This window comes from Rhea americana, unplaced genomic scaffold, assembly GCF_003343005.1.
Source record: "Rhea americana isolate MKP2758 unplaced genomic scaffold, rheAme1 scaffold_30, whole genome shotgun sequence".
Classification (NCBI taxonomy): domain Eukaryota; kingdom Metazoa; phylum Chordata; class Aves; order Rheiformes; family Rheidae; genus Rhea; species Rhea americana.
The window spans coordinates 5,503,929-5,531,869 of NW_028186424.1; the positions used below are offsets into that span (position 1 = coordinate 5,503,929).

The following is a 27,941-nucleotide window of genomic DNA, read 5'->3' on the forward strand; positions in this document are numbered from 1 at the left end:
CCTGCGTCCCGCGGCGCCTCGCGGGCCGGGCCGGGGGCGCCGGTGCCGCTCCCGGCCGCCGCTCCCACCCCCACAACGGAGCCCCCGGCCTGCAGCACTCACCCTCGGCGCCCGGCCCGGCGACTGCGTAGCGCGGCGCCCGCCCCTGCCTCCCTGCCATTGGCGGGACCGCGGCCCTGCGGCTCCCGGAGTGGGCGGCCGCGCACGTCGCTCAAGGCGGCCCCGGGGCGCGCGGCCCCGCCCCTCATCCGGCCGCGCGGTGCGCTGGGAGTTGTAGTTTCGCGGCGAGGCCCCGGCCCGGAGGCCGCCAGGGCCCGCGCGAGCCGCGGCGGCCGCGCTCTGCGCCGCTCTGACGGGAAGGGGCCGCGGCCGGGGCCCCGCCGCCCGCTCGGGCACGCAGAGGAGGTGCGGGCGGATGTGTGCCGCGGGCGATGCGGGCTGAACTCCCTCGGTGTTCCTCAGTGAACGTGGGMCTGCGGCTCCTGCGGGGCGGGATGAGCGGGCCCGCGCCGGTGAGGCTCGGTTGGCCCTGTGCGGACTGACGGGGTGGCGGGTTGGCTGTGCTGCAGATACTGGCTGGGGCAGCGCRGGGTGAACGCCGCTGCGCCGCCTCGAAGATGAGCTGGCGCCAGTAGCAGTACCGAAGCTGGTGYGCTGCGTTGGACAGGGTCGGCTGGCCCGGCATCGCGTTACCCACGCTGGTCACGAGGAACGCGGGAGCTTCGATTTTATTCTGCGTATTCTGTTGGAAGACCTCCCATCACTGTAAAATCAGTACGTTATATTAAAAAATAATAAATTGATATTTTTCCCAAAAGACTCATTCTTTTACATTCCTTGAAACKCTGGTTATGAAAATAACTTCACGCATTAGGTCCTAGAGTAGGAAGAATAAGGCTATTTGTGACTTCTCATGGTARAAATTCCACAGCTGAATTTTATTAAGATTGTGCTATTCCTCAGTGATTTCATTTTGAGAGCAGGGGAAAACTTTGAGAACAAAACAGTTACAAGTCAGCTTGACTGTAGTTCATTAAGRATTTTGAAGATGGGGTCCAACATCCCAGAGGCAGAAGCATGCAGTATGATAAGTTTTTGAAATTTTGAAATTTGAAAGCCCTTTGCAAACACATCTGCCTATCTATCACATCTGCCTGAAAATGAATCTTTCTCTTCTACATTCTCAAAACGCATGGTTTAACAAAAAGTTTAAGAGGTATATTCAGCTGTATAACGTCCCTGACCATGACTGTTAGTCCTGTTATTTGCTGGCTTCTGGAAAACTGAGGCATTACGGTCCGGACGTGGCTCTGTTGTTGTGGAATACAGCACAGTGCTGAGCCAACACAAAAGAAGATAAACTCTCTGCAACCAAGAGCTTGTCATTTTAGGCTGTTCAACCCTCTGTTAGATGTAGCATCATAGTTTTGTCTTTGTAGTTGTACGGCTATCAGTCCTTCTTCACACTCTCCTAGGACCCCTAACTCTTCCTTTTGAGCTACTGCATGAGTCCTACACTGCTCTGCTGAACTACTGTAGCATTTGCAATGAAGGAAAAATACAGCACATTTTGTCAGCATTGCAGATTGTGGAAGTGATCTTCACAGCTAGATGGCAACAAAAGAATTCGATTAGATTTCCTTCAGCAAAAAGTAGGAAATACAATGTTGTGAGAGCATTAAAAGCAGCTGCCTGACTCTAATGTCAGTGACAGTCTCCTTCAATTTAAATATTTGCAATAGCCATAATTAAACACTTAGTAACTGGCACAAATTTAAAATAGAAATACATTACATAGTCTTACTGCTGTGCAGATTTTAATTCAGATTTATATCCTCCTTGGCTTTATGCCTAGAATAAATCTCGTGATTTGAAGGCCTTTTTACACAGTATAGTAATTCTCACAGAGGGCAAATTATCTTCAAGGTGAGTAACAAATTTTTGCCCTTTTCAGGAAGCAAGATCTCCCTAAAGAGATCAAACAATGTTATATTCTCCTTCCAACATTCAAAGACAAAAACGATTCTCTTCTGCAAATACAGGAATGGTATGGCTAGGTCAGTTAGTCTAGCCTCTGGCTGCTGTAGACCATCATGTCATACAAACCTTCTGAACAGTTCTCCCCTCACACTCTAAAATCAGTGTTGAAACTGGTGGTCCTGCTATGCACTGTTACTATCATGTAAGAAGATGTGTTGGGAACTTGGGCTGACCATGCCTTCTGAAATGATACATATGTGARCAAACATTGCTTGTCTTTTCTCCTCATTTTTATTCTTTAGGAAGATAAATGCAGCAAATCATGGTACAATGATAATACAAATACAGCATTCTTGCCCAAATATTTGTCATTCTGCCACAAAAGCCTCAGTGCAACTGTTCAGTTTCTTACAGCTTGGGATTCCAAATTGAAAAACATGTCATTATAGGTTAAAAATAAAATATCTATGACAAAAAAAATTAACTAATTTTGATTCAAGTGTGCTGCTCAAACTCTAAAGATGATACACAGGTTAAAATTCAACCTTGTATATAGGCATACTGGGAGAAGTTTTCCAGGAAGTCTGATTTTTTTCCAAATGCATTTATTTTATTTCAGACCGCAGTATACAAACTGTGGCTCCACTTTTTGCTGCCTCATATGCAGCCATTTTTTGAGCTGTTTCTCTGGCCACGAAGCCATGTTGAAGGATCTTGAACTGCCTTTCCCGACTCTCTTCCAGTTCTTTCCAATGGTCCTGGTGCAAAGAATTCTGCATAAAAGAAACAAAGATTGTTATATTTAATGATGCACTGAACTTTTATATGATAATGTGGCTGACTGGTGACACATTCTACCTGATAATCAGATTGGGAAACATGTCAGCTTCAAATTAGGCATGATGAATAGAAATACAATGCGACTGGGCTGTCCAGTTTAAGATGAATTAAAAACTGCTGCAACACTCCACAAAATGTTAGGTCGAGACAAAACTACATCTGGATTATTTTGCTCCAGTGCCACTACCTTATGTTCTCCCATTGCCAACAAATTATAAGTGAACACTTGCAAAGATCCTCTCTGTCAGACTCTACTGGTTTGTGGATTCAAGAATTAGGTTCACAAGGCATCACAAGCTCAGAATAAACAGAAAACAGTGACTTTCTCATCTGATTTTTGGCTTAAAATGATAGAACAATGTGTATTCTATTAATGATAGTTTTCTTACAGTAAATTTTCTAAGTTGTAATATAAAGTCTATTTTATTAAGAATTGAATAGTGATTTATGAACAAATTTTATCTTCAGCACAAACTTACTTGGCCTAAAGGACCACCACAAATGTAACTGAAGCCACAGTCTGGACTTGGAAATTTAATACAGGAGTAGGTCTCATTTTCTTTAATTTATTGAGGACACTTAAAAGGTAGCAGAACAAACGGAATGCTAGATAATTATTGCATAAAAGAAAGAATTCTTTTTTATAGTCACATTACCACTATTTTCCATAATATGCAGTTCAGCTAGAATAAAGATACTGCTGGACATAACTGTTCAGAATTAAATACTTCTCTAATAGTAATGTCTGGATACAGTCAGGCATAGCCAAATAGTACTGATGGAAGATGCACTAAAATATTTAAATAATTTATATTAACCTTGAGGTTTTTCTATTGGATTTTTCTTACAGCTATCTTAACAATTGAGCAGACCATAAACAAAAACACTGTGACGTTTTCAGAGACTTACAGTTAAACTCAATAAAAAGACAAAACCTAGTATCAAAATAGCTTTCAAACTCTGGCTTTTTTTGCTCATTCATATGGCACAAGAGCACTCACAGACTCCCACATCAGGTAGTCAAAAGTTCTAGCTATTAATTTATAATTTCTTTTTGTTAATTTTTAAAAATGACTCACATGTTGTAATTATACGGCTGCTTTCCTTTGAAGTCTCTATTTATTGCTTTCACTTTACTCTGGATCCTATTCAGCAAAGCTTTTAAGCATGTGTTCAAAGCCTCAGTTCAGAAAGCCCTCACAATTTAGGAAATGCCTTCCTGAATTAAGCCCTTGTCTGCATGCACCTACAGTTTTGGGTTTTGTGGCCTGAAATGCAGATTCTGAGGGTAGCAAACAGTGGTACTCTGAAAGATCAAACTATTTCAGTTTTTGAACAATACACACTTGAAAAATACAGTTTTCCTCTTCACTTGAATTCAGTTTCATCAAAGCTCTTCAAAAAATAGGTCAAGAGTTATTATTTTAACAGATTGGAAGATATAGTTCTAATTTTAAATTGGGCTAGTACAGCTTTTAAAAAGTGATCCCATCATGACTGGTTCAATGCAGYGTTTCATAAGCTGTGATATATGTACTGTTGCTGGTATTTGAACCACTTCTAAATGTTAGGTGATGGCAGAGGCGGCAGCAGCAGCAGCAGACTTGCCTGTCTTTAGACACTTGCCAAGGAAACACAACCAATGCAACCCACCAAAAAGCCTACAGGCCTAGTGATGCTTCCATATCTTAACATGGGACCAGGCTGAGAAAAGGGGAGATAAAAATCATGGAGACAATAAACTGAAACATGGTTTGATTGGAAGAGGTGGTCAGGGTCACAGCTGGGTGTTGCAGGATGTGTGTTATGGGGGGTGAGGAGGATAGAGTTAAGGACAAGGCGTAAGATATTGTTTTGGTGGGAGGAGAGTATATGCTAGGAGGAGTGAGAAGACAGGGATCATATGGATGAGCCTTGGTCTGTGGTAGCAAATATGATAAGAAGATGAGGTTGATCCCATGGTTTGGACAGACAGAAGACACGCACATACTGGAAGCAGGGGGTTGCKGTTGCAACTACTATATGGCAGCACCTGCTTCTGCCACCTCTGCCAGTAGCRGCAGTTGAGCAAAAAAAGTCTCTGAACATCAGGTATATTGCAGATCGTTTTTCTTTATGTAACTCCCAGACCTTGGCTGATGTAATGCTGGTTTTCTGGGGGGTAATCTTTAAGAGTTCTGCTTGCTTTTTACGCTCCATTGTTTTTTCTATAATCTTTTGCTGCAGGTTTAAAATGCGTTCATCTTTCACAGGCCTTTCATCAGACTGGGACTTTCTTTTCTTTTCTTCTTGCCTACAAAATCAAGAAGAAAAAAAGAGAAGGTAAAATAGTATCAACCCACAGAATAATTCCTCTGAGAATATATTACTTCAATAATAATGAATTTGCTCTTGCCTATGGGGACCAGCTAGACTGGAAACAGGTTTAAATCAAATAGCTCAATGAATGTGGTATTCACAACTTGCTTCTTGTTGTTTACAGAACAGCAGTACTAAACAGTATAAAGCAATTTCTTCCTACAGGATGCTATGATGAAAATATCAGAGGCATTTCAAGCCTAAAAATATTTAGGAAAAATATGTGTAAAACGTGATAATACTGCAGCTTTTTGCTTGTGAGAACTATGGCATCTTCTTTATATGATCATTAGTATTCACCTTGATTGCTATATTCCTTGACAAATAAAGATACTCTTTTCTATGTAATCTTAATGCCCAAATTCAGAATCAATGGGGATGGTGATGTATTTATTAATTGAGGTTCATGGGTCAAGGTGGGCATAAATTGATAGTACAGTGTATAGCATAAAAATAAGGAATAAGAGAACAGTTATTTGAGAAGTCTTTTCTTTTGCTTTTTTCTCTCCTTTTATTTTTCTAAACTTTACATTTGATCAGTTTTTGCTTATTTTCACCCAGCTGGCATGATTTACTCCCAACTTTTTGATGTAGGTTACACTACCTTACATAGTCACTCACTCACTCACATCCAACTCTCTTTTATTCAACATTGCTCTTGAATTTGGTTCAGTGTCATTAAGCTGTAGTATTAATGTTATGTCATGAGTAGCTCTGATTCTTTGGCCCAGTTCAGAGCTAAAGTAAGTGTCAGCCCTACCAAAGGAGATATATGATTATATTACATATCACCAGGTTAGAACTGATGYCTTCTCTCAGCTGGCAAGGATAGCAAAACTTTTTAGTTTTACTCCAAGTTTTGTAAAAGCTCCTTTTGTTTTGCAGTACTTCTCTAYATTTCTTTTACACTTCTCTACATTTTTTTCTACACTTCTCTACAATCGCTTTTACTGGAAACCACAGTAAGACTCTGAATGACCTGTTCAAGGCAGAGTGTGCACTGGGGCCTTGTTTAGCTGATATGTTAACTAACTGTGAGTTGCAGAACTARTTCACCAACGAGTTGCCCCTTGGAAATTTTTTACAACAGAACTCTTCCCTTATCTCTTGGGTCTGATACTGCAGTGTTTTCAGTATAAGGCACACTTCTCACGGAGCATGGGGAAGAGGAAGAGGGAAGAAGTCCCTTCTGATGCTAAAATCACTTRTTTGCTTTTAAAAAAGTGTCCATGTCAAGATCCCAGGGATCCAAATCCTTCTTTTACCTTAGGTGAAATAGGTTTTGTCTGTCTTGTTAGCTTCATCTTTGCTTTTTCATATTTTAATATACGGAAAATGGGTCACAGTTTAGATTGGCTTCTCACTTCCAGTTGCTTTCCTGAGACACTTCCTGAACTGCTCTGCTGTCTGTGTCATGGTATCTGGATGGGATAACACTTCCTTATCCTCCTTAATATAGTTACCTACTCTGTTACAGTAAGATTAGTTTTTAACACTGAAGTCTAAAAAATGATGTTCTAAAATATGTAAGTCTAAAAACTATGCTCTATCAATTAATCTGATTGAGAATGTGGATTATTTCTATTTGCACTGTAATGAGGCATTGCATTCAAAGGGATACAGGAGAATATAACAATACGGTTTTATKCAAACACTTCATGATTAAATATTGTCAGTGGGAATAAGCAGCAAAACCTTTCATTACATGCAAATCCAGATTCTTGTAAATACAATTACAGGAAAAATAGCAAGAGGTTTAACATCATGAAGCAGCAGCTGCTGCTTCTGAATTAACATTGTAAATAGTTGCTTATTATCAGTCCAATGTTCAGTCTTCTTCTACATGAAGTCATGTGCTTGTCATCCACATTATTCCAAAAAGCAGCCAGTTTCATAAATTTTCAGATGCCATACCACATCACAATGTTTCCGGGAAATTCAAAGAGGGGAAGGCATGAAAAATGGAATTTTAAAATTATAGTGTTTTGTGATGGTCAATTAAGAACTTCAAGGCACAGAAAGCTCATACAATCTCTGCCTTCTCTATCACCTATTTGCTAAGAAAGCAAGGTAACAGTCATTCAAAATGGGTCTAAACATGTTTAGAAGAATCCTCTCCATATTCAGTAGAAAAATGTGTGATAATTCATGAAAAAGCGTGGGAGTCCATCCATCTTGCGCCACRTAACAATTCCCTGATTCTTCTCCTACAAAGGGAAGCCAATGCGGATTAGTGTCAGTTTGGACTGCCTCCCTGAAATAGCAGTGGCAGAATTTTGGTCACCATGCTCTTGTTTCCCACAGCACTTCACCTGGACATTGCCCAGACTTGGAGTGGGGAGGAGGTTTGAGCAGCGGGCACCAACCRTCACGTCCCTTGGAAATGAGCAGGAAAATAAGCAAGGCAAGAACAGAAATGACTGGCTTCTGTGTGCAAGGCCTTGCTTAGGTGGCAGTGGGTGATGAGGGCACTGACATCCTACAGTTATCTGGGTGAGACAGACAAAAGGATAGGGTGGTGTTTCCTTGGAGGAGCTTGCAGAGAAGACAGAAATTGAGCATGTAAAGTTTTGTGGGATAACTTTCCTTGGGACAGCTTTAAAGCACATGAAATCCCAGGACTTGGCTAACTCTAAGCCTGTAAAACCCCTAGGTCACAGATAAAGTGGATGTAAGGAGGCTCTGCACCAACTGGTTTGATCTACTGCTTAGTTTTAATTGCATTAGATTAGTTGCAATAGAAACTAGCCTCACTGAAATAAAAGGGAATTGCACCTGAAATATGCAGGGATGTACCAGTAATACATTAGCATGTATTGAAACATTCATAAATCTTTTGGTGTTCATTTTTGAAAGATGAGGAGTCAAATGTTTGTCCACTGCGTATGTTGCTGCTGACTTTCAAACTGTGAAATTCTACCAATTAAAGGGATGTGCTGCATATATACTGAGTTATCTCTTCAAGTGTTCTGCAAGCACTCATAAAGCTATTCCTGTGATGGATGCCATGGCTTACAGTCTATTAAAGCTTGATGTCTTGGTAATTTTTCAGGATGCATTTCCTATTTTGTTTAATATAGTTCATTATATGTTATTATGTGCTTCCTTTGAGTTGATGCATGGCTGTTTGAAAATTATATATTGAAAGAAACCTGCTTGGTAGCGACCCAATTAAATTTCAGCTGACACTAACCACAACACATTTGTTTAGCAAAGCTTAGCAGCCATACCTTAACTAAGGAAGAGTCTTGTAACATCAAGTTTCATATATAATGAAACTTTGTATTTTATTTATTTGGAAAGTAATCTAGGCTCCATTAAAATAAACTACATTTCTGTATTACTTAGCATGAATCTGAACAGAAGCCTGCAAATTAAGTGTTTAACTTCATTTAGATTCTATCATCTTTGGCATGGTAGTCTGTTCTAAGTAACATCTCAAATGTGGCAGGACAAAAAGTGAAATAAAGCTAACTTCTCGTTCAGACAAATTTTAGGATCGTAACAGTTTTAGATCTGAATAAAGCCGAAGAGTCTGTTTTAAAGAAAGCCAGCACTACATGAAATCCAAAGACAGTATATGTAGCTTAACAAATGGTTCTTTCATCAGTTACTAAAGAAACAGATTTTACATGGTATACAACTCAAGCTCTAGTTTCAATCTCTAATGGAAAGTAGTGACTTGAATTGCTCCCACAGTCTTTTACAACACTGAATGCTTAGAGATAAGGGTTTATTTCCATGTCCAATTATTTTCAGGTTTGTCAGTCTTAAAACCTTCTCTCTATGGATGTCATCCAAGAGAGGGTCATTGATCTATGCAGTCAGTCCACTGGAGTTGCAGTCATTGATTCATTAAACTATCTTCTTAGTACTACCTTCTTAAGTATTAACACAGTACCCCACTCTTTGGAGAATAACTATCAGCAAAAAACAAATTAGAGCTGGGATTTGTGAGAACTAGTTAAATGAATATATCAGTACTGCTTTCTGAGATGACTGAGAATTAGACCTGGCAGATAAATCAATAATATAATTTTAACTGTAAGAAGCCACCTTTGGTACCTTAATGATAAACACAAATCTAAGATATGTCTAAAGACATGTGCTTTTAGCCTTGTAGACTATGTCTTCAGAATCTCAGCAGGAATGTCTGTTTGCAAAATAAATATGACAAGACAGGGCATAAACTACGGAATAGACAAAAGGGCAAAGATGAAAGACAACTTGCAAGGAAACAATGACAACTAGTCAAGATGCAGTAAAAATGGCATAAGATCAAGAAGTGTGCCATGTTTTATACTGTCGTACAGGCTTTCTTCCTGCTCAGCTTTATTTGTAAATAGTTTTAACTTTATCGCTTTGTGGAAGGGCTTCTGCATATGTGAAATATCTATGGTGCTTATGGACCTTTATGATAATGAATAATAAATACAATAATGAATAATAGATATGAATAATGAATACAAAATTTGATCAGAGAGCCTGTAAGCAAAGATTTTTCTCTTTGATCTACTGATACACTACATTGCATTTATTATTTGTTATTATTATAAGAAAATCTCCTTCCTATAATATTTTTAACTTCCAAAATAAAGCCTGCCCTTCCACACAAGAAATGAGGTTCAAGGAAGAAAATTATGGCTCTAATGTATTAAGTAAAAATGAGAAACCACTTTAAGCAGCCATCTAGAATGATTCCAATAAAATCAGATTAGTTCTGATTAACTGAAAAGGATCAGCAGAAAGGCAGAGCTGCTTCTCCCAATATATGATCTTGGCTCTGAATCCTGGGGCAATACTGTCACTAACCTAAGGAGATCTTCAGCCATAAATTCAAATTGATGAAAAAGATTTGTTAAAGCTGAAGCAAATTATTTCCAAGAACAAAATGGAAATCTTGGCCCCGCTGTAATTTTTTGCAAAAGTCCTACTGCTTTATAAAAGGGCAGCATTTTGCTCTATAGTTGTTTTTCTTCTCAAAGGCCTCAAAGGCCTAATATTCTCAAAATATTAACAAAGTTGCAAAGTCTTAAATGCCACATGTGGTTTTATACTAACTTTAAAGCAGCTGCTCGTCCAAGTTCTGCTCTGAACACAGAAATCTGGTCTAGTTTGTCTAGAAGAAGTTGTTCCTTAGCTTGTTTTTCATGAATTATCTGGTCTCTCTTCTCTTCCTCTGCTGCCTTCTGTGTTTCTCTGAGTAGAGCAAGGCGTTCACGTAGTTCCACTATTGACATTTCACAAATTAAACCATGGCCACCAGTCTAGAGAAAATGAAATATTGGTTCAAATAACACTCTTTAAATAGCAAGAGAAGAGTAAGTGAGTAAAACTAGAATATTTTTGTTGTATTACCAATCATGCTGAATGTTTTGACTTCAAGAAAGATAGGCCTTAACTTACTGTTTTATCACAAACTGTTTCAGGTGGTAGAGGTCATCTTTTGTATTTGTAAAAATATAAGGCTCATAAAACTTTTCATGAAAAAAGTTGAAATACAGGCTAGTCTAATCATAAATGCAATACATTTTCTGGCAGAAAAAAATAGTTGGCATATCATTTAGTTTTAATAAAATTTTTTAAGTTTCATTTGAAAAGTRTAAAACTATTTTTTAAACTTGTAAAACCAGAAACGAGAGAGTTTACTTTCCAAAATAAGTATTTTTCTATCAATTTCCAGATTATGGATTTGATCTATCATGTATACCTACTGTTTTTATCTGAAAGGCTAGGAATAAATAATGCTTTGTACCTAGAAAATTGAAATCTTAATACCCTAAGTTAAAATATTCAATCATGAATGTTCAGTGTTTAATGAAGGGCCCCTCCAAAATATGAGAGACATAGAACTGTTGGAGTGAGTCTGGTGAAGGGCTTCGAAGATCATTAAGGGACTGGAGCATCTCTCTCATGTGAGGAAAGTCTGAGAGAGCTGGGACTYTTCAGGCTAGAGAAGAGAAGTCTTGAGGGGGGGAGGATCTTATCAATGTGTATAAATATGTGATGGGATAGTGTAAAGAGGATGGGGCTAGACTCTTTTCAGTGGTGCCCTGCAATAGGACAAGAGGCAACAGGCATAAACTGAATGAAACACAGGCAGTTCTGTCTGAACGTTAAGGAAAAGCTTCTTTACTGTGAGGGTGACTGAGCACTGGAACAGGTTGCCCAGAGAGGTTGTGGAGTTTCCTTCCTTGGAGATATTCAAAAGCTGTCTGGACACAACCCTTGGAAAGGTACTCTAGGTGACCCTGCTTGAGCAGGGGGATGGGACTAGATGATCTCCAAAGGTCCCTTCCAACCTCAAYCATTCTGTRATTCTGTGAAGGCTTTTTAAAATCCACTTCTGAATGAGAAAGATAAGGAGCCTAATTCTGAAATGTAATGAGAAACTTTAGCATCTTTGCTAGTCCGCAGGTGTCTGCAAATAAAATCAGATCACTTCTAAAACGATTCATGAAAATGTGAAGTTTTCAGCCCCTGCTCATACATATACTCTCTCCTTCCCTATATACATTTGCCTATATGGAAAAAATACGTAACTGGACAAATATCAAGCTTGTTTGCAAAATTTCATCCATTTCATACTAGCTAATATTCTTTTGTCTACCTTAACATATTGTTTGGTACACATCTTTGGTACAAATCTTGTACGATGCGTTTTGATGGTTATAATGGAATATATGGGTGCAGAAAGTTAAAGATGTTAATCTGACTTGCTATATGGTTGTRTAACATTAAAGGTGAAACACTAGTTGGAATTTTGATCACAAAGACTCATTTCTGYAGACCCAATGACAGAAAATTAATGATAAAGTTTGGAAAAGATGAATGGGGAGCAAAAAAGAACTGATCTTCCAAATTGTGTTTCTGACAATGAAATTATATGATAATGATAGACACATGTAATCAAAACTCATTACAATCCTTTTAATGGAGAGAAATTACTCAGTTTATGAGCCTGCATTTTTTCGAGCAATCCTTTTCAACAGAAAACAAAAAAATTCATGTGTTGAATAGTGAGTTGGTTGTTGACAGTTTGACTTCCTGCTTTTGAGCTTTTTACAAAACAGAACATAGAAGGGAAGAATTAAAAATGGGAAAAGAGAAAGATCCTTAGTCACAGATGGATGCTCAGATTGTCAGTCTGGCTGTAAGAATTGACCTGGATCCAGTCCCTCTTCTCTGGTCTGGCATGCCATCTAAATAGCCTTATAAGGTACCCTTCCTCATTCTCTGGCTGTGCAGAGCAGCATTTCTAAGAATCAGGAGAAATGCCAACAGAGAGGAAGAAAAAAATAATGGTGAGGGGAAAAGGGAAACCCAAAGCAGAGTAAGACAAAACAGCATTTTATATTTATCAGGATTGCCTATCTCCTTCTATAATAATGGTGCTTAAGTGGATTTATTATTGAGTTTTTCTCATGATATAAAATGAAGTAGAATGTGCCCTGGAAAATTAAGTAGAATGTGACCTTCCCTGAGGATGTCTCCAAGGTTTCCCTACAATTKTGGTACCCATAGCTTCTCTTTTTAGAGCTTCAAATCATAGAATGGTAAGGTTGGAAGGGACTTCTGGAKATCCTCTAGTTCAACCCTCAGCATAGCCCATACAGGGATTGAACCTGCAACCTTGGCATTAGTAGCACCATACTTTAACCAACTGAGCTAAACCTGCCTCCAAATGTTAGGTCAGTAAGAAAAGATCATTGCCTCACTGTTTTTTTCACTTGAAGTTTGACTCTCCAATGTTCGGTTAGTGGTTTCTGCTTCCACACTCCTCACGTTTACCAGATATGATCTAAATACAAGTCAAGTGTAGCTTCAGTAAAAGACTGATGAAGAGGTTCAGTATTAATCAGTCRCCTTCTTGCATCTCTTTTATCAACATTCACTACCATAGATTACTGARACAGTTAATAATCACTTATTTCCTTCTCAGATTTGAATTTAGAGTGTATTTGCAAATATCAAGYGTTATACCACCTTGACTCCATTCTGACCTAGAAAATGACTGTAAAGTTGTATTAACAGGAAGTGAAAGGAAAATGTTTTGGAACAGGGCACACGTATCAGTGGTTGTATCTGAGTATGGCAAGGATACACTGAAAAGTTCTAGGAAAGAGAATTTCCTAGAAGTGTAAAATGGTAGAGATTGAATACTTTCAGTGTCTGCATTTCAAAAATACTCAGTGAAGGCAGTGAAGTGTTTCCAAAAATATGAAAASTTCTCTTCTTGTGCAGTATATAATGCTACTGCTCAGGCAACTGAAGGGCCATCAAGGGAAGAACTGGGTACTTTAAAAATGATGAGAATAAGTCAGAATTTTATGGCCACATATTTAATTTTACATAGTCTGAAAAAGCCTTCTAAGAAAGAAAAAAACAAGGTAGACTATCACCAGAAATGTGCTAGTTCAAATATGAATGCCATCTTAATAATGAATATGAGGGAACTGTGAAGTCAGCWGAGAGATATTGTTCAGGTCCATTCTCTTCTACTTGCAATATGACCTGCATGGCCACCCCATTATCAGCAACCTTACACTTTGGTAACCTTACACATAGCATGAGCTTGATTTGGAACAAGTTTTTCAAATAAGACTTGAAACTTGCTATGTTCTTTCGCTCTGTCTTTTGAGATAAGCTAGATGGGAAAATGTATTTAAAGTCATATTCTGCACTTAGAAACAAATAAGATTTCTGTGGAAGCTCTATTTGAGGGGTCAACAGGCACTGTAAATAGCAGTGAGTTGAACTAGGTTCAAAAATAAGAAAGTACTGACATTCCAATCACCTTCATTTTCCTGAATGAGAGCCTGCACCATTTCACAGAAGTTGTTGTGATTGAAAATGTAATGACATTTCCGGGTCTGACTACGTTATACAGATGTGTCTTTGCAGCATGCAGTCTTCTGACTGAACCATCTGGGAAACAAGTGTGTAGTGAGACCTTAATAAAGGTTCTGTTTAGGGATGACACRATGTGCCACTCTAGCTGGAAGCAATGAAGAACCTATAGACTGGGGGTGCATTGCTGTCATTTCCATGCAGACAGTTAACAGTATCTGTGGTATATACAATAATTTTCTGTATTTATTTTATATATATTTCTGCTAATAATGCCAAAGTCATGGGTTCGATTGCTGTATGGGCCACTCGCTTGAGGGTTGGACTAGATGATCTCCAGAGGTCCCTTCCAACCTTACCAACTCTATGATTCTATGAGTGCCTAGGACTGACAGATCTGTGACTTTGTGAAGGCTAATTAGACATTTTAATCACATTGCAGTCTCTTTTTTCAAGGTATCACAAAATCTAGCTCCTATTGGCAGAATTCACAGAAAGTTCAAAGGGCCTCAAATTTCACTTACCATCACAATATTCTTCATGGCAAAATTTGTATTTTAAAAGCTTTGTGGAACTTTCCAATTCACATCTAATCTTTGTGTCGTGGGGTCACTTTATATTTAATGTTATGTATGTGCATGCATAATTCCTCTGAATATGTGAAACATACTATATGCATTTATGAAAAAACAGTAATTTTTACTTTTGAGCTTACCTCAGTTAAATCAACAAACTTGTTTTTGAGGCTGGGTAAAGATTCAATAGCTCGTATTTGTTGAATTAGTTCATATCTTTTCCTAAGCTTTTCCTCCTCTTCTTCTAAAGCTTGCCGAAGAAGTTCTTGATTTTCCTCACAAACTTCCCGAACTGAAAGGAAAGAAGGAATCTCTTTTAGCTGGTTGCATATTTTAACAAGTAGCCCATCTGGAGAAGAATTGGTATGCACTTGTGAATAACGATGATGATAATAATACTGATGTAAAGGTACTTGAAGGAACAATCTGTCATTGGTGGGAAGAATGATTTAAGAAACAAATTATTGTTTCCCACTATCTATCCATCATTCTATGAAAAACTTAAACATGCTGTACACATATTGTATACAAACATAAACCGTTTGAATTATAGTTTTGTAATTTATGTTCTAATTAAGATGAAAAACGGTAAAATGTAGCAAAATGCATACTATTTCATTATTTAATAAAAGGATCCTATACAATAGGAAATACTTATTTTTTGAGCTACATACATCCTAGAAATCATTGAATTTCAAAAGCTGCTAGGCTTTGCTAGCCCATTCAGATTTGCTATCTCCCTTCCCTCAACCCTTAATCATACAAGCATGGAGATACYCAAGCAGAGAAGAGAATCTCCTGCTCACCAAGATATGGACAGCTACTGGTAGCTTGTTCTTACACTATATGCTAACATGGCCCTGCACTGAAATATGTATAGTCATGCCAGTCAGAATAGTCTTCTGCTCAGAATTCATTAGCTAATGCATCAAGCAAAGAATTTTCTTTAAGAATTATTGAAGATGTGTAACATAATCTCCCTTCATCCTAATCACTGGTCTTTCTTGGAGGTRCTGCATCCTTGTCTCTTGTGATACTGTCCTTCTAGGAGAAATCTTTTTTTCATTAGCTATGATGTTCTTCTTTGGCATGTCGTCTCTGGAGAAGACATCTTGAGCTATGATTCTTTCAAAGTGACTGCTATGTAAGTCATTCATGCTTAATGGCATGAATCACAAGAATCTAAGCTGCGTAACGATTTCACAGTAAGAACTGTCAATCACATATACTACTTCTAAACTGAAGGAAAAGTAGATATGGAACATCTAATGTTGTATTTCCCCCCTTTAAACAAAAAATAATTCCCATGGCCTGTAGCTTAGAATTTCTGATCTGCTTATTACCAGCTTGTTCACAGGGAGTGTATATTCTGGATCTTTCCTTCACCTTCCATTTCCTTTCAACAGAGATTACAATTGCCCCACTAAAATAAAGTCATTTGGGGACATTTGACATAATCTCTCATTGTTTTGACAATATATAAATACCTATTTGCTGTTTGTATTTTTGGAGCTTTAGTTTTGCTTGCTTTGCATTCTTGTGTCCTTCCACAACCTGCTCCACCAGCTCTCTCATTTCTTTCTGTTCCTGTAGACGTTTCTCTGCATACTGGTGCATCAGCTCTGCTTTCTAAATCCCAAACAAACAGGTCAATAAAAATGCTCATAACTGGTGATCTGAATGCCTCAAACCATTGAAATAATGCAAGGACAAATGGATCCAAAGGACTGCATCATCCACAAAAGTAAAAAAGGACAACACAGAAACACAGATTTAAGACTCCTCTCTCCACCTTTTATTTTCCCTATGACATAACAGTGCCTTATGACATTCCCACATGATATTTCTATGACATTTACACTSCTATTTTCCAGGACTCTCTCCAAAATATTCCTTAGAATAGATAAAAAACCATCTCTGGCTCTGGTCATGAGATACCAAAATGAATCACAGAATCACAGAATCAGTAAGGTTGGAAGGGACCTCTGGAGATCATCTAGTCCAACCTCCCTGCTCAGCAGGGTCACCTAGAGCATGTTAGACAGGGTTGCATCCAGGCAGGCCTTGAACATCTCCAGAGAAGGAGAGTCCACAACCTCTCTGGGCAACCTGGTCCAGTGCTCCGTCACTCTCACAGGGAAGAAATTCMCCCTCACGGTCAGGCGGAACTTCCTGTGCTTCAATTTCTGCCAGTTGCCTCTTGTCCTGTCACATGGGACAGCTGAAAAGAGTTTGGCCCCGTCCCCCTGACACCCTCCCTTCAGGTACTTGTAAACATGGATAAGATCCCCCCTCAGTCTTCTCTTCCCCAGGCTGAAGAGGCCCAGCTCTCGCAGCCGTTCCTCATAGGSCAGATGCTCCAGCCCTCTCATCATCTTTCTAGYCCTATGCTGGACTCTCTCCGGTAGCTCCATGTCTCTCTTGTCCTGGGGAGCCCAGAACTGGACGCAGTACTTGAGAGGAGGCCTCCCCAGGGCTGAGTAGAGGGGCAGGATCACCTCCCTCAACTTGCTGGCAACACGCTTCCTAATGCACCCCAAGATACCATTGGCCTTCTTGGCCACAAGGGCACATTATGAGTGCCAATATAATGCATAGCTAGTTGTAACAATAGGATCTTGGATCCTGTTGGGCAGACAGTGGTTTTTCAACTATCACATTTCTTTGTCAGAGGAATCAGGACTATCATTTGGCAGGATTTTCCCAGAGTAGGAGTCCTTTCTGTACTTTCCATTTTAGATGAAAGCCAGGATTTTTAAAAGAGTAAGGGGGGGGGGAGTCATCATGGCACTTGTTGGTGAATGGGGAAGAGCTGCTCAGCATTCCTGGAGACCTCCATATGGACAGGAGTACCCTGCTGGCATTTGTTGGAAAGTAAAGGAAACTGCCTGAAACCAGTCAAGATAGGGCAAGTCTGATTTGCACATTCCAAAATCAAAACATATTGGGACATTTATATTAAAAATTAAATTTACTTGCTCTGAAACTCAGGGGAATATAAAAGTTACAATCATTTTGGAATGACTATGAGCAATCATGCTATGCTCAGTTGTACACAGTGGGTTCATTCTAAGTCATTGCTGTAGYGTGTCTAGGTAGACTCATTGCCAAACAAGGCTGAAAGTTTTTTTCTGAAGAACAGAAAAGGAACCTATTAAGTATGCCTTCCTTTTGCACTAAGCCTTTATGAAGATCTTGTGCATTTATGGGTCCATCCTAAATTGCTGAGGCACTGCAGAGACATCTGTGAGGTATGGCCAGGACAAAAGTAGCAGCTGGCCCACAGGGCACAGCAGTAAAGTTATCTAGTAGAAAAGAAAGGCAGTTGATGTAGCCTGTGGCAGTGACTATTAAAAATATTAAAACTACAATATTTGTTATTTCATGCGCACTTGTTTAGTGGAAAAACAAATGTGAGTTGGGGGAAAAATGGAAAGATCTAGCAATGTTTTTGAGAAAATGTGATTTGTCAGATTGGAAACTCTGTGGAAAGGTATTTCTTGACATAGGTATTCAGCTATCAGTGTTACCTAAAAGGGGTTCTCTGCCTGATTTTCTCCTAAGAGAGATTCATGCATGTCAGATAACATGAAGTAAGTTGAATTATATCAGTTTAAGAAAACAAATAGTTTTATATTTGTGGCTCTCAGTTAACATTATAAGGAAATTAGTCATATATTGGTGATTTCATTGCAAATGGTACTTAATACACCAGTATCTATTCAAAAAGGATATTCACAATAACATGAACACAGGGGGGAATATTCTTCTCTTCTGTTTTTGTTCAATTTRATTCATAAGCATTATGAATCAAATCAAATACTAGTAAAAAGTACTTCAAGTATGTGACCATTTCTGTGTCTGGAAGTTATAGCATGGTTTTTCCATTGTTTGCTGACTCCAGTGAATAAAGATGTATAGAACTTCTACCCCTACTTATAGTAGATATAATCTATGATAAGCTTTGTGCTGATTGAATACAAGCAAAATCTCCTCAACACTGTATGCATTACCTCTTCTCTCATTAGATCAGCTTTCTTTTTATTTTCTTGAATTACATTCTGATGGGCTAGGACTGCCTCTTCATGACTTAGTTTCCCCTGAAGCCTTTTACACTCTATTTCAGCCAGCTGCTCTTCCAAATCTTTTCCACGCATCTGTTTTTGCCATTCCAAGAATTCAGATGGGTCTCTGGCCCCTCGTAGCAAATTTTCAATTCTGTAAGAGAGAAGAAATGGTATACTATACCAGTGATCTGGTTTAGTCTCGCTTTGGTTTGTAGAACACTTCTAGATGTTTATTGTAATATAAGGTATTTGATCTCTGCAGAGAAATAAAAACAGTCATTGCGAAGCCATTTGACAGGTGTATTTGAACTCCAAGGGACATCTCTAAGAGGTGTTCCTAATATGTGGAAAGACTGGAAGAAGGTGCATGAGGGCATGGACTTGTAAGTTTTCAGTAAAGCCAAGCCCCAAGACAGCACAAACTTTATCCACATATGGATTCTCATAGTAATTAGGAGCAAGGAGAATCAGGCCAAAGGTATGTACATTTTTTTCAGAACAATTTATAATTTATAGCTTTTCTCTGCTTGGAGCTGGAAGGAACATATACTTTTTGTCTTTTGGCAATCTTCCGGGCTACTTTAACACAGAGAACTAAAATCTCTTTCCCTTAATTCTATTTCTGTTTTGTATTTTGTCAAATAATACTGTAATATTGTTGCAATGCGGCAAAAAAGTATTGAGCTATTAAGCAAAATCACATTCTTATTTACTGTGCTTGTGAAAGAGAAAAGCATAGCAAAGCTCTGGGGCAGGCCCTTTAAAGTTCTGCAGCAAAGGATTGAATGAGCCAAGAATTAGAGCACAGACAAAAAAATGCACAGTGAATCATGCCTTACTGCTGCTCCCAAATGCATATATAAGTATCTGTTCTGTGTTACATGCAGCTGAAGATTAAATCTCATGAATATACAATAGTGCTAAGTTAAGGGGTAAATCTATTCCTTTGCTGCATGGAGCAAAATTCTGCAGGACAGAGTGAACAATATCATGGATTATACAAAAAAACCCTGACTCTACTTATGTAGCTGTTGATAGGAGATAGCACAACCTGAATGATRTATCTTATTGCTAAAGTCCTGATTTATATATCAAAATCTGCTGGACTCAAAGAAGACCAGATCCAACTTTTTGCTGTCATTCCAGGATATAAAATGCTAACAATGTTTACTACYCAGTCTGCTAAGTCAGGATGATCACTAATAATACTAAATCAAGATGACATCATGTAGGTTTTATCTTTATTAAAATTAGTGAAAATTTTCTGCATTTTTAGTTAGAGAATACAATGTGCTGTGGCTRTTCAGGAGTCACTCTCTGCCAACTTCATGTCAGCTTACTCACCCCCCACTCTGTTCCCCCAAGGATTTAGCTGCCTGTATTCAAGGCCAGCTCTGACATGCTGTACCATGTAACCTCAGATCAGRCTGCAGTGAAAGGAATTGTGCGAGGATGAGCTGTGAGAAGTCTTGGTGGGTGTGTAGGGTTCATTCCTGTTTTGCTTGAGAGCCACATTTCAGCTCATGTCAACAACTTTTGTCCTTGTCTGAGCTATGTTGTAGATATGCCTGTGCRCAGCCTTGTACTTTATTGACCCTTTCTTATTTACTTGGCTTTCTGGCTTGACCTCAGCCCCAACTCATCACTATGGACTCATCTGGCAATCACTGAATTGTTGGCTGACCCTGGTTTCTGCCACTGGACCTCCTCTGCTGCCTTGCCTGGGTTCTGTGGGATTGAGCCCTTTTTGGTGAGGACACTGCTCCWGCATGCCTTGTGCTCATCCTCAGCTGCTGGCTTATTCTGCCTTGTGGAGCAGAACAATGTTAATCCTCCTTGACACCTTACTGTGATGGAAATGGACAAGTATTTTTATACATGTGTAAACAAATTCATGTATAAAAATTGAGTATGTAGTTGACCACATAACACTGAAGAAAATGGAAGTATAAGAAATGATTTGGCTTAATATATGTGCATATACATTTTTATCATGGACACCTAAGTAGATGTGCCTTTGGCTCATTAGTTATTCCAGGGAGTCAGAGTATATATATCATGTGGTCTTTATTGGAATTTACAAGCGGGCACTACCCACAGTGCTAATCAGAACACAGTCACACTGTATAGCATCTAGAATAAAGCCATGACTTTTATGTAGACTTCATTTTARTCCACTTTTCTCTTTATTTGTCAACTATGTTTGCAGAACAGTTTCCTAATGCATTGCAATAGACCCATTATATTAGTTTATCTGGAGTTTACTTAATTATTTTTAGAATGGTTAATTATTCTATATCAAGAGATATGAAAAATAATCTGACAAGGATGCATGATTGTACCTCTTGAGCTCCTGTTCCATTTTCCGCTGATAGAGGGCACCCTCTCTTAAAATAGCTGCTGCATTTAGTTTAATAGGTATATTGTCAATCTGTTAGGAAAGGGAATGTATATTCTGTAGTTAGTAATGTAAACCATAAAACAGAGTACAAAAACATTTCAATGGGTTAAATAAATCGACCTAAGACAGCATAAATTTTGTTTAAAGCATCCATCTAGCATTAATCTGACATTAACAGTGAAATTGCATGCTGTTCATAAACCATTCAAGCTGCTTAAGAAATCAGCAAAGTCCCCCAAGTGGATTATAAATTTGTAATCACTCTTGGACCATGTCAAATCCCACAGAAGGTGTTCACTTCCTTTCATTTTTTCAGTACTCATATACGTAGTGTGCACAAACACATTCTAAGAGGAAAAAGATTCCATCTGGTTTGGAGGAGAAAATAAACTGCTTCCAACATAATTTGTGTGTCTATTGCTGAAAGAAGATAAGCTAGCCAAAATCACTGAAGTAAAACATAAGCAGTACCTTTCATAGGAAGATATCAAATGTGTTTTGTAAATAATATTTTAACTTTAAAATACTTCTAATTAGCATTAATAATCTCCATATCCATCTTCTAGACAGAAGCAGCAAATCACGGATTTCAYTGACTTTCACTCTTCATGGTGTTACTTGGGCGAGAGCCTGTGGCTGCTTTGCAGTTCTTCGGAGTATTGCCTTAGGACTAACTCCTGGAAACCTCTAGCTACTGAGGGGGGAAGGAAAACAACCTCTCTTCCAGTTACAAATGCTCCTTGCACAAGTAGACTGTTCAGAAGACAAGATATGTCAGCTTTGTAGGTGCATATAAATGACCTGATCTGAACAGAGGCAAAGCAGCACTGGTGGGATAAGAACTAGAATCATTCCTGCAGGAAACAAAACTTCGTCATGACACCTACTAACTTAAGTCCAGAGTGTTTGGAGTCCAATAATGTATTCACAGTCCAAATTAACACCTTAATGAGTAGCAGAGAAACAGATGTGCAGAAATCACTCAAGGTATGTACCACAAATATTGTATGAATCTACCACACAATCTGACACACATGAGCTAACTGGAAAAGAAATGGGATGTTTCATAATTGATAATAATTATGTAGGTTGAGGATAACAAACTTAACATAGAAATTCTAGGTCTAGTTACTGTATTTTCCACACAGATGRCATATTTTGATAGAAAAAAAATAATTACCTGCCTATTTCTTAGCAAAATGAGGATAACTCAATTTAATTTTGCAGAGGAAGCTGAAGAAACGTAAGTATTTTCTTCCTTTCTGTCTGACTCAACATACTTACGCTTTTCAGGGTCTTCTTTCCTCTYTGATCCATTTCTCAACCCTTCCCAAGGCCTTCTGCATTATGTGAATATTCCATCTCCAGCCTGTGTTTTATACACTAGACTGGCATTAGAGTGGAAGTTTTCTCTGACATATGTAGAAATTTTGATATTTTTGGCAATTTCATGCTCTGCATTTCCTAACTATAATTTGGATAGAGAACTGAACGGAGACTGATTACGGAAATCATTTTAACTTCAATTTCCCAGTTTATTAAACAGAAATACGACTGAAGCTCATACAGTCAAAATAACTATGACTCCCAAAATATATGCAGACACGTATAAATAAAATAACTGAGTAGATTCTTCAATTCCATGTGATATCAGTGAATATTTAAACTGTACTCTCTCCCCTTCTGCCATGTGACACTTTCCGCTTTTTCAAGCTGGGAAATGGAAACAATCTGACAAATCGGAAACTGCTGTAATTCTTGTGGAAAAAAAAATTTATTCACTATTTACACCCATTGAACACATGATAGCTCACCAAAATGAATAAATACATAGAGAGTAAGGCCTCATATGAGCAAGAACCAGGATGAACCAGACACACTTTTACTATCTTATGCTTGCAGTGAAAAAGAATGAATAAAGATTTTTTAATGGCACTAAGAAATAATCTTTGGTTTGACTGAAATGAAAAAAATCTGTATATTATACTGTGGGTGTTTTGATAAAGAGGGAACTGAACATACTAGTTGGTAAACATTGCATAATTTCATTATTTTGAGAAAAAGATAACCTCATTTATACACGTTGGATAAACCTTTCTGTTAGGCCTTTTAACTTGTCTGCTCAGAGACAGAGTTGCTCACGAGGAAAGGCAACAGGAATAGAAAGTATTTTAAAACTTCGTAACAATATGCCTATCTCAGTTTGCTACAGCAGCTTTTTGCATAACACTTAGCTGGCCTTTAAGGCAAATGTGTTTAGACAAGATAAAAGTGATTGTGCTCCTAGAGAAGACAATGGCAAGTGTTAAAAGTGTCCCTGATCAATGCAATAAGATACTAGATCTGTATTTTTCTTTATGCAATTTAGGCAGATGGTTTGATTCTCACCAATTAGCAGTTAAGTTTCGGTATTTCAGATTATCAGAAAAGGAAGTGGAATATTCATAGACTTGTATCAAAATCACATAATTACAGGTTATATGTGTTTTGGTTAATTGTGTAAATATTTCTCTCTTTTTTTTTTTTTTCTTTTGAGTGCAGAGGGAGCTGGGATCTTATTGCCTACCTGTAATTTAAAAGCAACTGGACATATGCATCCATTTACAAAACAGCATATTTTGGAGATGCTACTGAATTGTCAGGAAGTAGACTGCTTAAGTGATACTGTTATTAAAGATAATTCCAGTATGCGATCAATGTCAGATATGCTTCAGAAATTGTTGCTAAAGGCCCCATATCCCAAGCAGGGAATAAGTCTCTCCAAGGTGTGTATGAGCTATACCTAAATACGCAGTTTTAAAGAGTACATATATCGGCACACAAAGTATTTGAGGGTGCAATACAAGCACAGCGTCTACATTCAATTATTCTGCTATGCASTTGATACAAATGAGAAGTGACAGATTGAATGATGTAAGACTGAAGATTATCTGTAGCACAGTAATTGCAGAAATACTAGTGTGAGTTTTCATGTGCTATATACCATTACGGGTGAGTAGTTATTTCCATGTTCACAGTTCTCTGACCCTTGGAAATCATAGCAGAGAAGCAATCAGTATAGCGGATTTAATGAGTTGAGTACGTGTCTAAAAGAAACAAGATAAACTTCCAGACTGTTTGTATATTGTATATCAGGAAGTCTCCTTTCTTCAGGAGAAAGAAACTCCTGTTAACTACTGTTAAGGCAATATAATTGCACTGTACAACAGCACACAACTTACTGTGGGCCCTCAGTGCACTCATACGCCTTAATTGCCCTGACCAGTCTCACTTGAGACTTCCATTCACCTCATCTACCCACTGGTCCAGGAGCCCCATTTAAGCTTAGGTCAGGGCCTCAATCCTTGCCTAAGTAATGCTGGAGCTCCTTAATTTCCTTAATGCTGTAATGCTCCTCAGCACCTCTCCAGTTCTGTCTCCTGCTCTCCTGACTGGCCTTTCAGCACGGACATGGAATTATGTTGTAGCCTGGTCTCCTAACTGAACTCCCTGGGTCAGTTAGGACTCACAGGTCRCAGACCTCATGCATTATCTTGCTTTGTTGGATAATCACTATGCTGTCAACACAGACTGYCACTATCGCCAACCTTGTCCTATTCAGATACTGGGGACCTACGTCCTGGTTGGTGAGGCACTGCCTGTGCTTTGGTTACTCTTGACTCCTGGCTTGTCTTTCCTCATGGAGCAGTTGCACTCTTGCTGCTCTCTGACYATTTCCCTGTGGACTGTCATTGGTCCATAGGCTAAAATTTATAAACCACAGACCAAATTCATCCAGCTCTTCTGGTCATAGAGCCTTATGTAAAATTATAAATTCCAGTAGTATTTATCAAAACAGAATTTGCATGTGTGTTTTTCACTCCAAAATCTTCAAGTACATCTGACAACTGTACTTTAAATGTTACTCACCCTGCTTTGGATCTTTTGAGCCTGRAATGTTGGCTTACTCTTCATACTGTCAGGTGTATTCTGCAATTCAACCCCAAAATACATTACTTCATCTCAAAGATAGGTTTTCAAATATTCATCAAAAAATGTTAGATCTTTACTGAAAACCACCTATCTTGAATATTCTTCCACTATAACAAATATACCCCCCACAGGGGATATATTTTGCAATAGTTATATGCTCAAAAACTTGTTATGTACACCCAGCTCAGTGGGAAAATTTACACAAAGGTAGGTCTAAATAAAAAGTTATTGCAAAGATTCTTTGATTACTATGGAATTATTGGCTAAAATAATGACAAAAAAGGTAACAGTATTTTGTTTGACTATGAAATACTACCTATAGAACATGAATAGATTTGATACTTAACTGAAATACAGATATTGGGAAGACAAAATAGGGTATCAAAGCATACTTTATGAAATTATTTAATAATGACAGAATTCTACTAATGGTTAGTAACTTCATTCTGTGGTGTTAGCTATAGATACTGATGTGAAAGTATCTGGATATCATGGAGATGAACATGTTAGTAATCTAACATATTCTAAAATCTAACATAATCTAAAAATAATAACATGGATGTGAAATGACAGTACCGCTATAAATAATAGTACGTAATTCCTCACCCTAAATAAATACAAAATATTCAAGTACTTTGAGATATATACCTCAATCATTTTTCATCTTCATAGCAGGGGATTTCTAGGTAATAAACTATTTTGTAACATACCTTTTCCTTTTCAAGCTTCATAGCTGCACATCTGAACTGGTTAGTATTTGCTTTCAGAAGTAGATCCTAAAATTAAAGTCATTAACTTAAAAATATGGTACATTTGAATTTTCTACTAAGAATTTTCCATCTGAAAAAGCCCTACAGCCCTGGCAGCATACTAATTTGTTTATGATGAGTGAAGTCTGGACTTAGGATTGATATGAATTTTCATTACTGACAAAAGACTTACAGTAGACAAAATTTTCTAAGTAGTTCTGCCTGGCTGTACCCTTCGCATAGGGCATCAGGCCCTCTGATAGGTCTGCCTGCAGAAAACATGTTACTCATTTGAAATTTGAGTTAAAAGCCTCATAATCATATCTATAKTACATCAGTACCATAGACACTAACTGTTTTCATATAGGTAATAAACAACGGCTTTTTGTTTGTTTGTTTTTTGAGGGRTTTTTTTTGGTGCATTAGAGGATAATCTAATTACCAAGGATTAGCACATCCATAACAGTAACTCCACCTATCATTTTAAAGTGGGAAGCACAAGCAGCCAGTATGCAAATTACCACATTTCTGGTTTTTGAATATTTCTTCCAATTGTAAAGAGAAATGCGTGTGAAACACAGAGTAAATTTTCAAATAGTATTTTGGATAGTAGCTGTCCATAACATCAGTGTCTCCATAAGCTTGCTAGAATATGGCTTCCAATGTTCTCATTCCTTTTTACAGTTGTTCAGACATGATAGTTACAATGGCAGCTATTGCTTTTTGAAAAATGCTAAGAAACAAATGACATTTCTTACTGCATATTTCTTTTAGGACTCACCATTTCAGCTTGTTTAGCAAGTAATCTAGGGAACTGACCTTTGTAAATGCTTTGGATGCCTTTATAACATTCCATAGATCTTAAAAACTGCTGTTTGCAGCTATAATTTCTGTGGTTGTTTTGCTTTGTTCCCGTTACTCATGCATTTCCTCCACTGAGGAATGTGACTGGTAGTTAAGTGATTTTACAGTGGTCATAGATTTTTGACAATATAGGCACTGTGATATCTTACTTTCCTTTCCCCATGTTTCTAGGAAGTTTGTGTGTACAAATAAGCACAGACAAATAAGCAAGTGCTTTCTGCACAATGTGGAAATAATAAAAGGATAAAGCAGTATTGTTTGATAATGAAATACCAAGCACAGGCAATGAGATAGGCCACTAGAAAGAATGCAAAGTGTATCTCCCTAGAACCTATCAGGCATTAAAGCATTTACTACAGTTTGGGAACAGAATCCAATACCCCTTTCACAAGGACACGAGGAGAGTCAACTAATGTGATAAATTGTCTTGTACTAGCTAATGAAAACTAGAGTAAGGCATTTGCAGAATGGAGGTGGGAGAGTGCAGATAAAAAGTCAAATAGCATGTGTCTTATCAAGCTTATACTGTGATTGGATTGGATATGGCCATGGCAGTGTGGGAAGGAGGAAAGAAGTGGGAATTGACATTTAATTAATTCCATTCTAAGGAGAAGACAACAGTCTGCTTTACCTATAATAGGAGCTAACTCATTGGATAGGGTTCATATCAAAGTTGGGATCAATTCAAATAACTAGATCTATTTCTTTGTGAGCAGGCACTTTCTATGCCCTCCCTTTTCCTGCTCTTTTAACATACAGACCATGTATTCTCCTTCTTTACAAACCCTGATAACTTCCCACTCTCAGTCTGCTATGCGAAAGAGTAAAGAGTTTGCAAGAAGTCAGAGTCTGCTGATATTGCAGTAGTGGCTGATGGCATGTGGTTATTTGTCAGTTAGTATAGAAAACAAACAAAAATATTGAACATATTTTGAATTTTGAAGCCTTAATTATTAAGTGAATKTCTTAAATAGCCACATGTCCTGTGGGAGTAAAAGAGCCTTCAATCCTGTGAACAGACGAAAGTAATCATGTTTCTCCCWCCTTACATGGTTACTTGCAAAATTTCTCACGTATTACTTATACTATGAATAAAAGGTGGACCTTGTCTCAAACAATTAATATTAAAATAAGAAAGATGGACAAAGGGTGATAGAACAAAATAGAGGACACCAGCTCCATGACTCTAGAGAAAGAAGCACGAACTATTAGCTGCAAATGCAAATTTGTTCCAGATAGAGTTCTATGACTTGTGAAAACTGGAACATATTACAGAACAAAGAGT

General features: G+C 38.2%; 2 protein-coding genes across 3 annotated transcripts in view; both read right to left on the minus strand.

Annotated features, from left to right (window-relative positions):
• Positions 1-168, minus strand: part of RNF4 (ring finger protein 4) — a 20,579-nt gene extending 20,411 nt beyond the window's left edge. Inside the window, exon 1 of one of the 2 annotated variants that reach the window (XM_085309651.1) lies at positions 103-168. The gene's annotated coding sequence lies outside the window, so the exon portion shown is untranslated. The remainder of the gene's footprint in view (positions 1-102) is intronic. The other variant, XM_085309649.1, reaches the window with a different exon arrangement.
• A 2,094-nt stretch (positions 169-2,262) lies between these two features.
• The window catches only part of CFAP99 (cilia and flagella associated protein 99), a 58,589-nt gene continuing 32,910 nt past the window's right edge, over positions 2,263-27,941 (minus strand). The window contains exons 8-16 of the mRNA XM_085309653.1: positions 25,754-25,819; positions 24,981-25,040; positions 21,013-21,101; positions 18,617-18,821; positions 16,091-16,232; positions 14,744-14,895; positions 10,240-10,445; positions 4,951-5,113; positions 2,263-2,753 (exon numbers count right to left, since the gene is read on the minus strand). Coding sequence (XP_085165779.1) covers positions 2,586-2,753; positions 4,951-5,113; positions 10,240-10,445; positions 14,744-14,895; positions 16,091-16,232; positions 18,617-18,821; positions 21,013-21,101; positions 24,981-25,040; positions 25,754-25,819 — 1,251 coding nt within the window. The 3' untranslated portion in view covers positions 2,263-2,585. The remainder of the gene's footprint in view (positions 2,754-4,950; positions 5,114-10,239; positions 10,446-14,743; positions 14,896-16,090; positions 16,233-18,616; positions 18,822-21,012; positions 21,102-24,980; positions 25,041-25,753; positions 25,820-27,941) is intronic.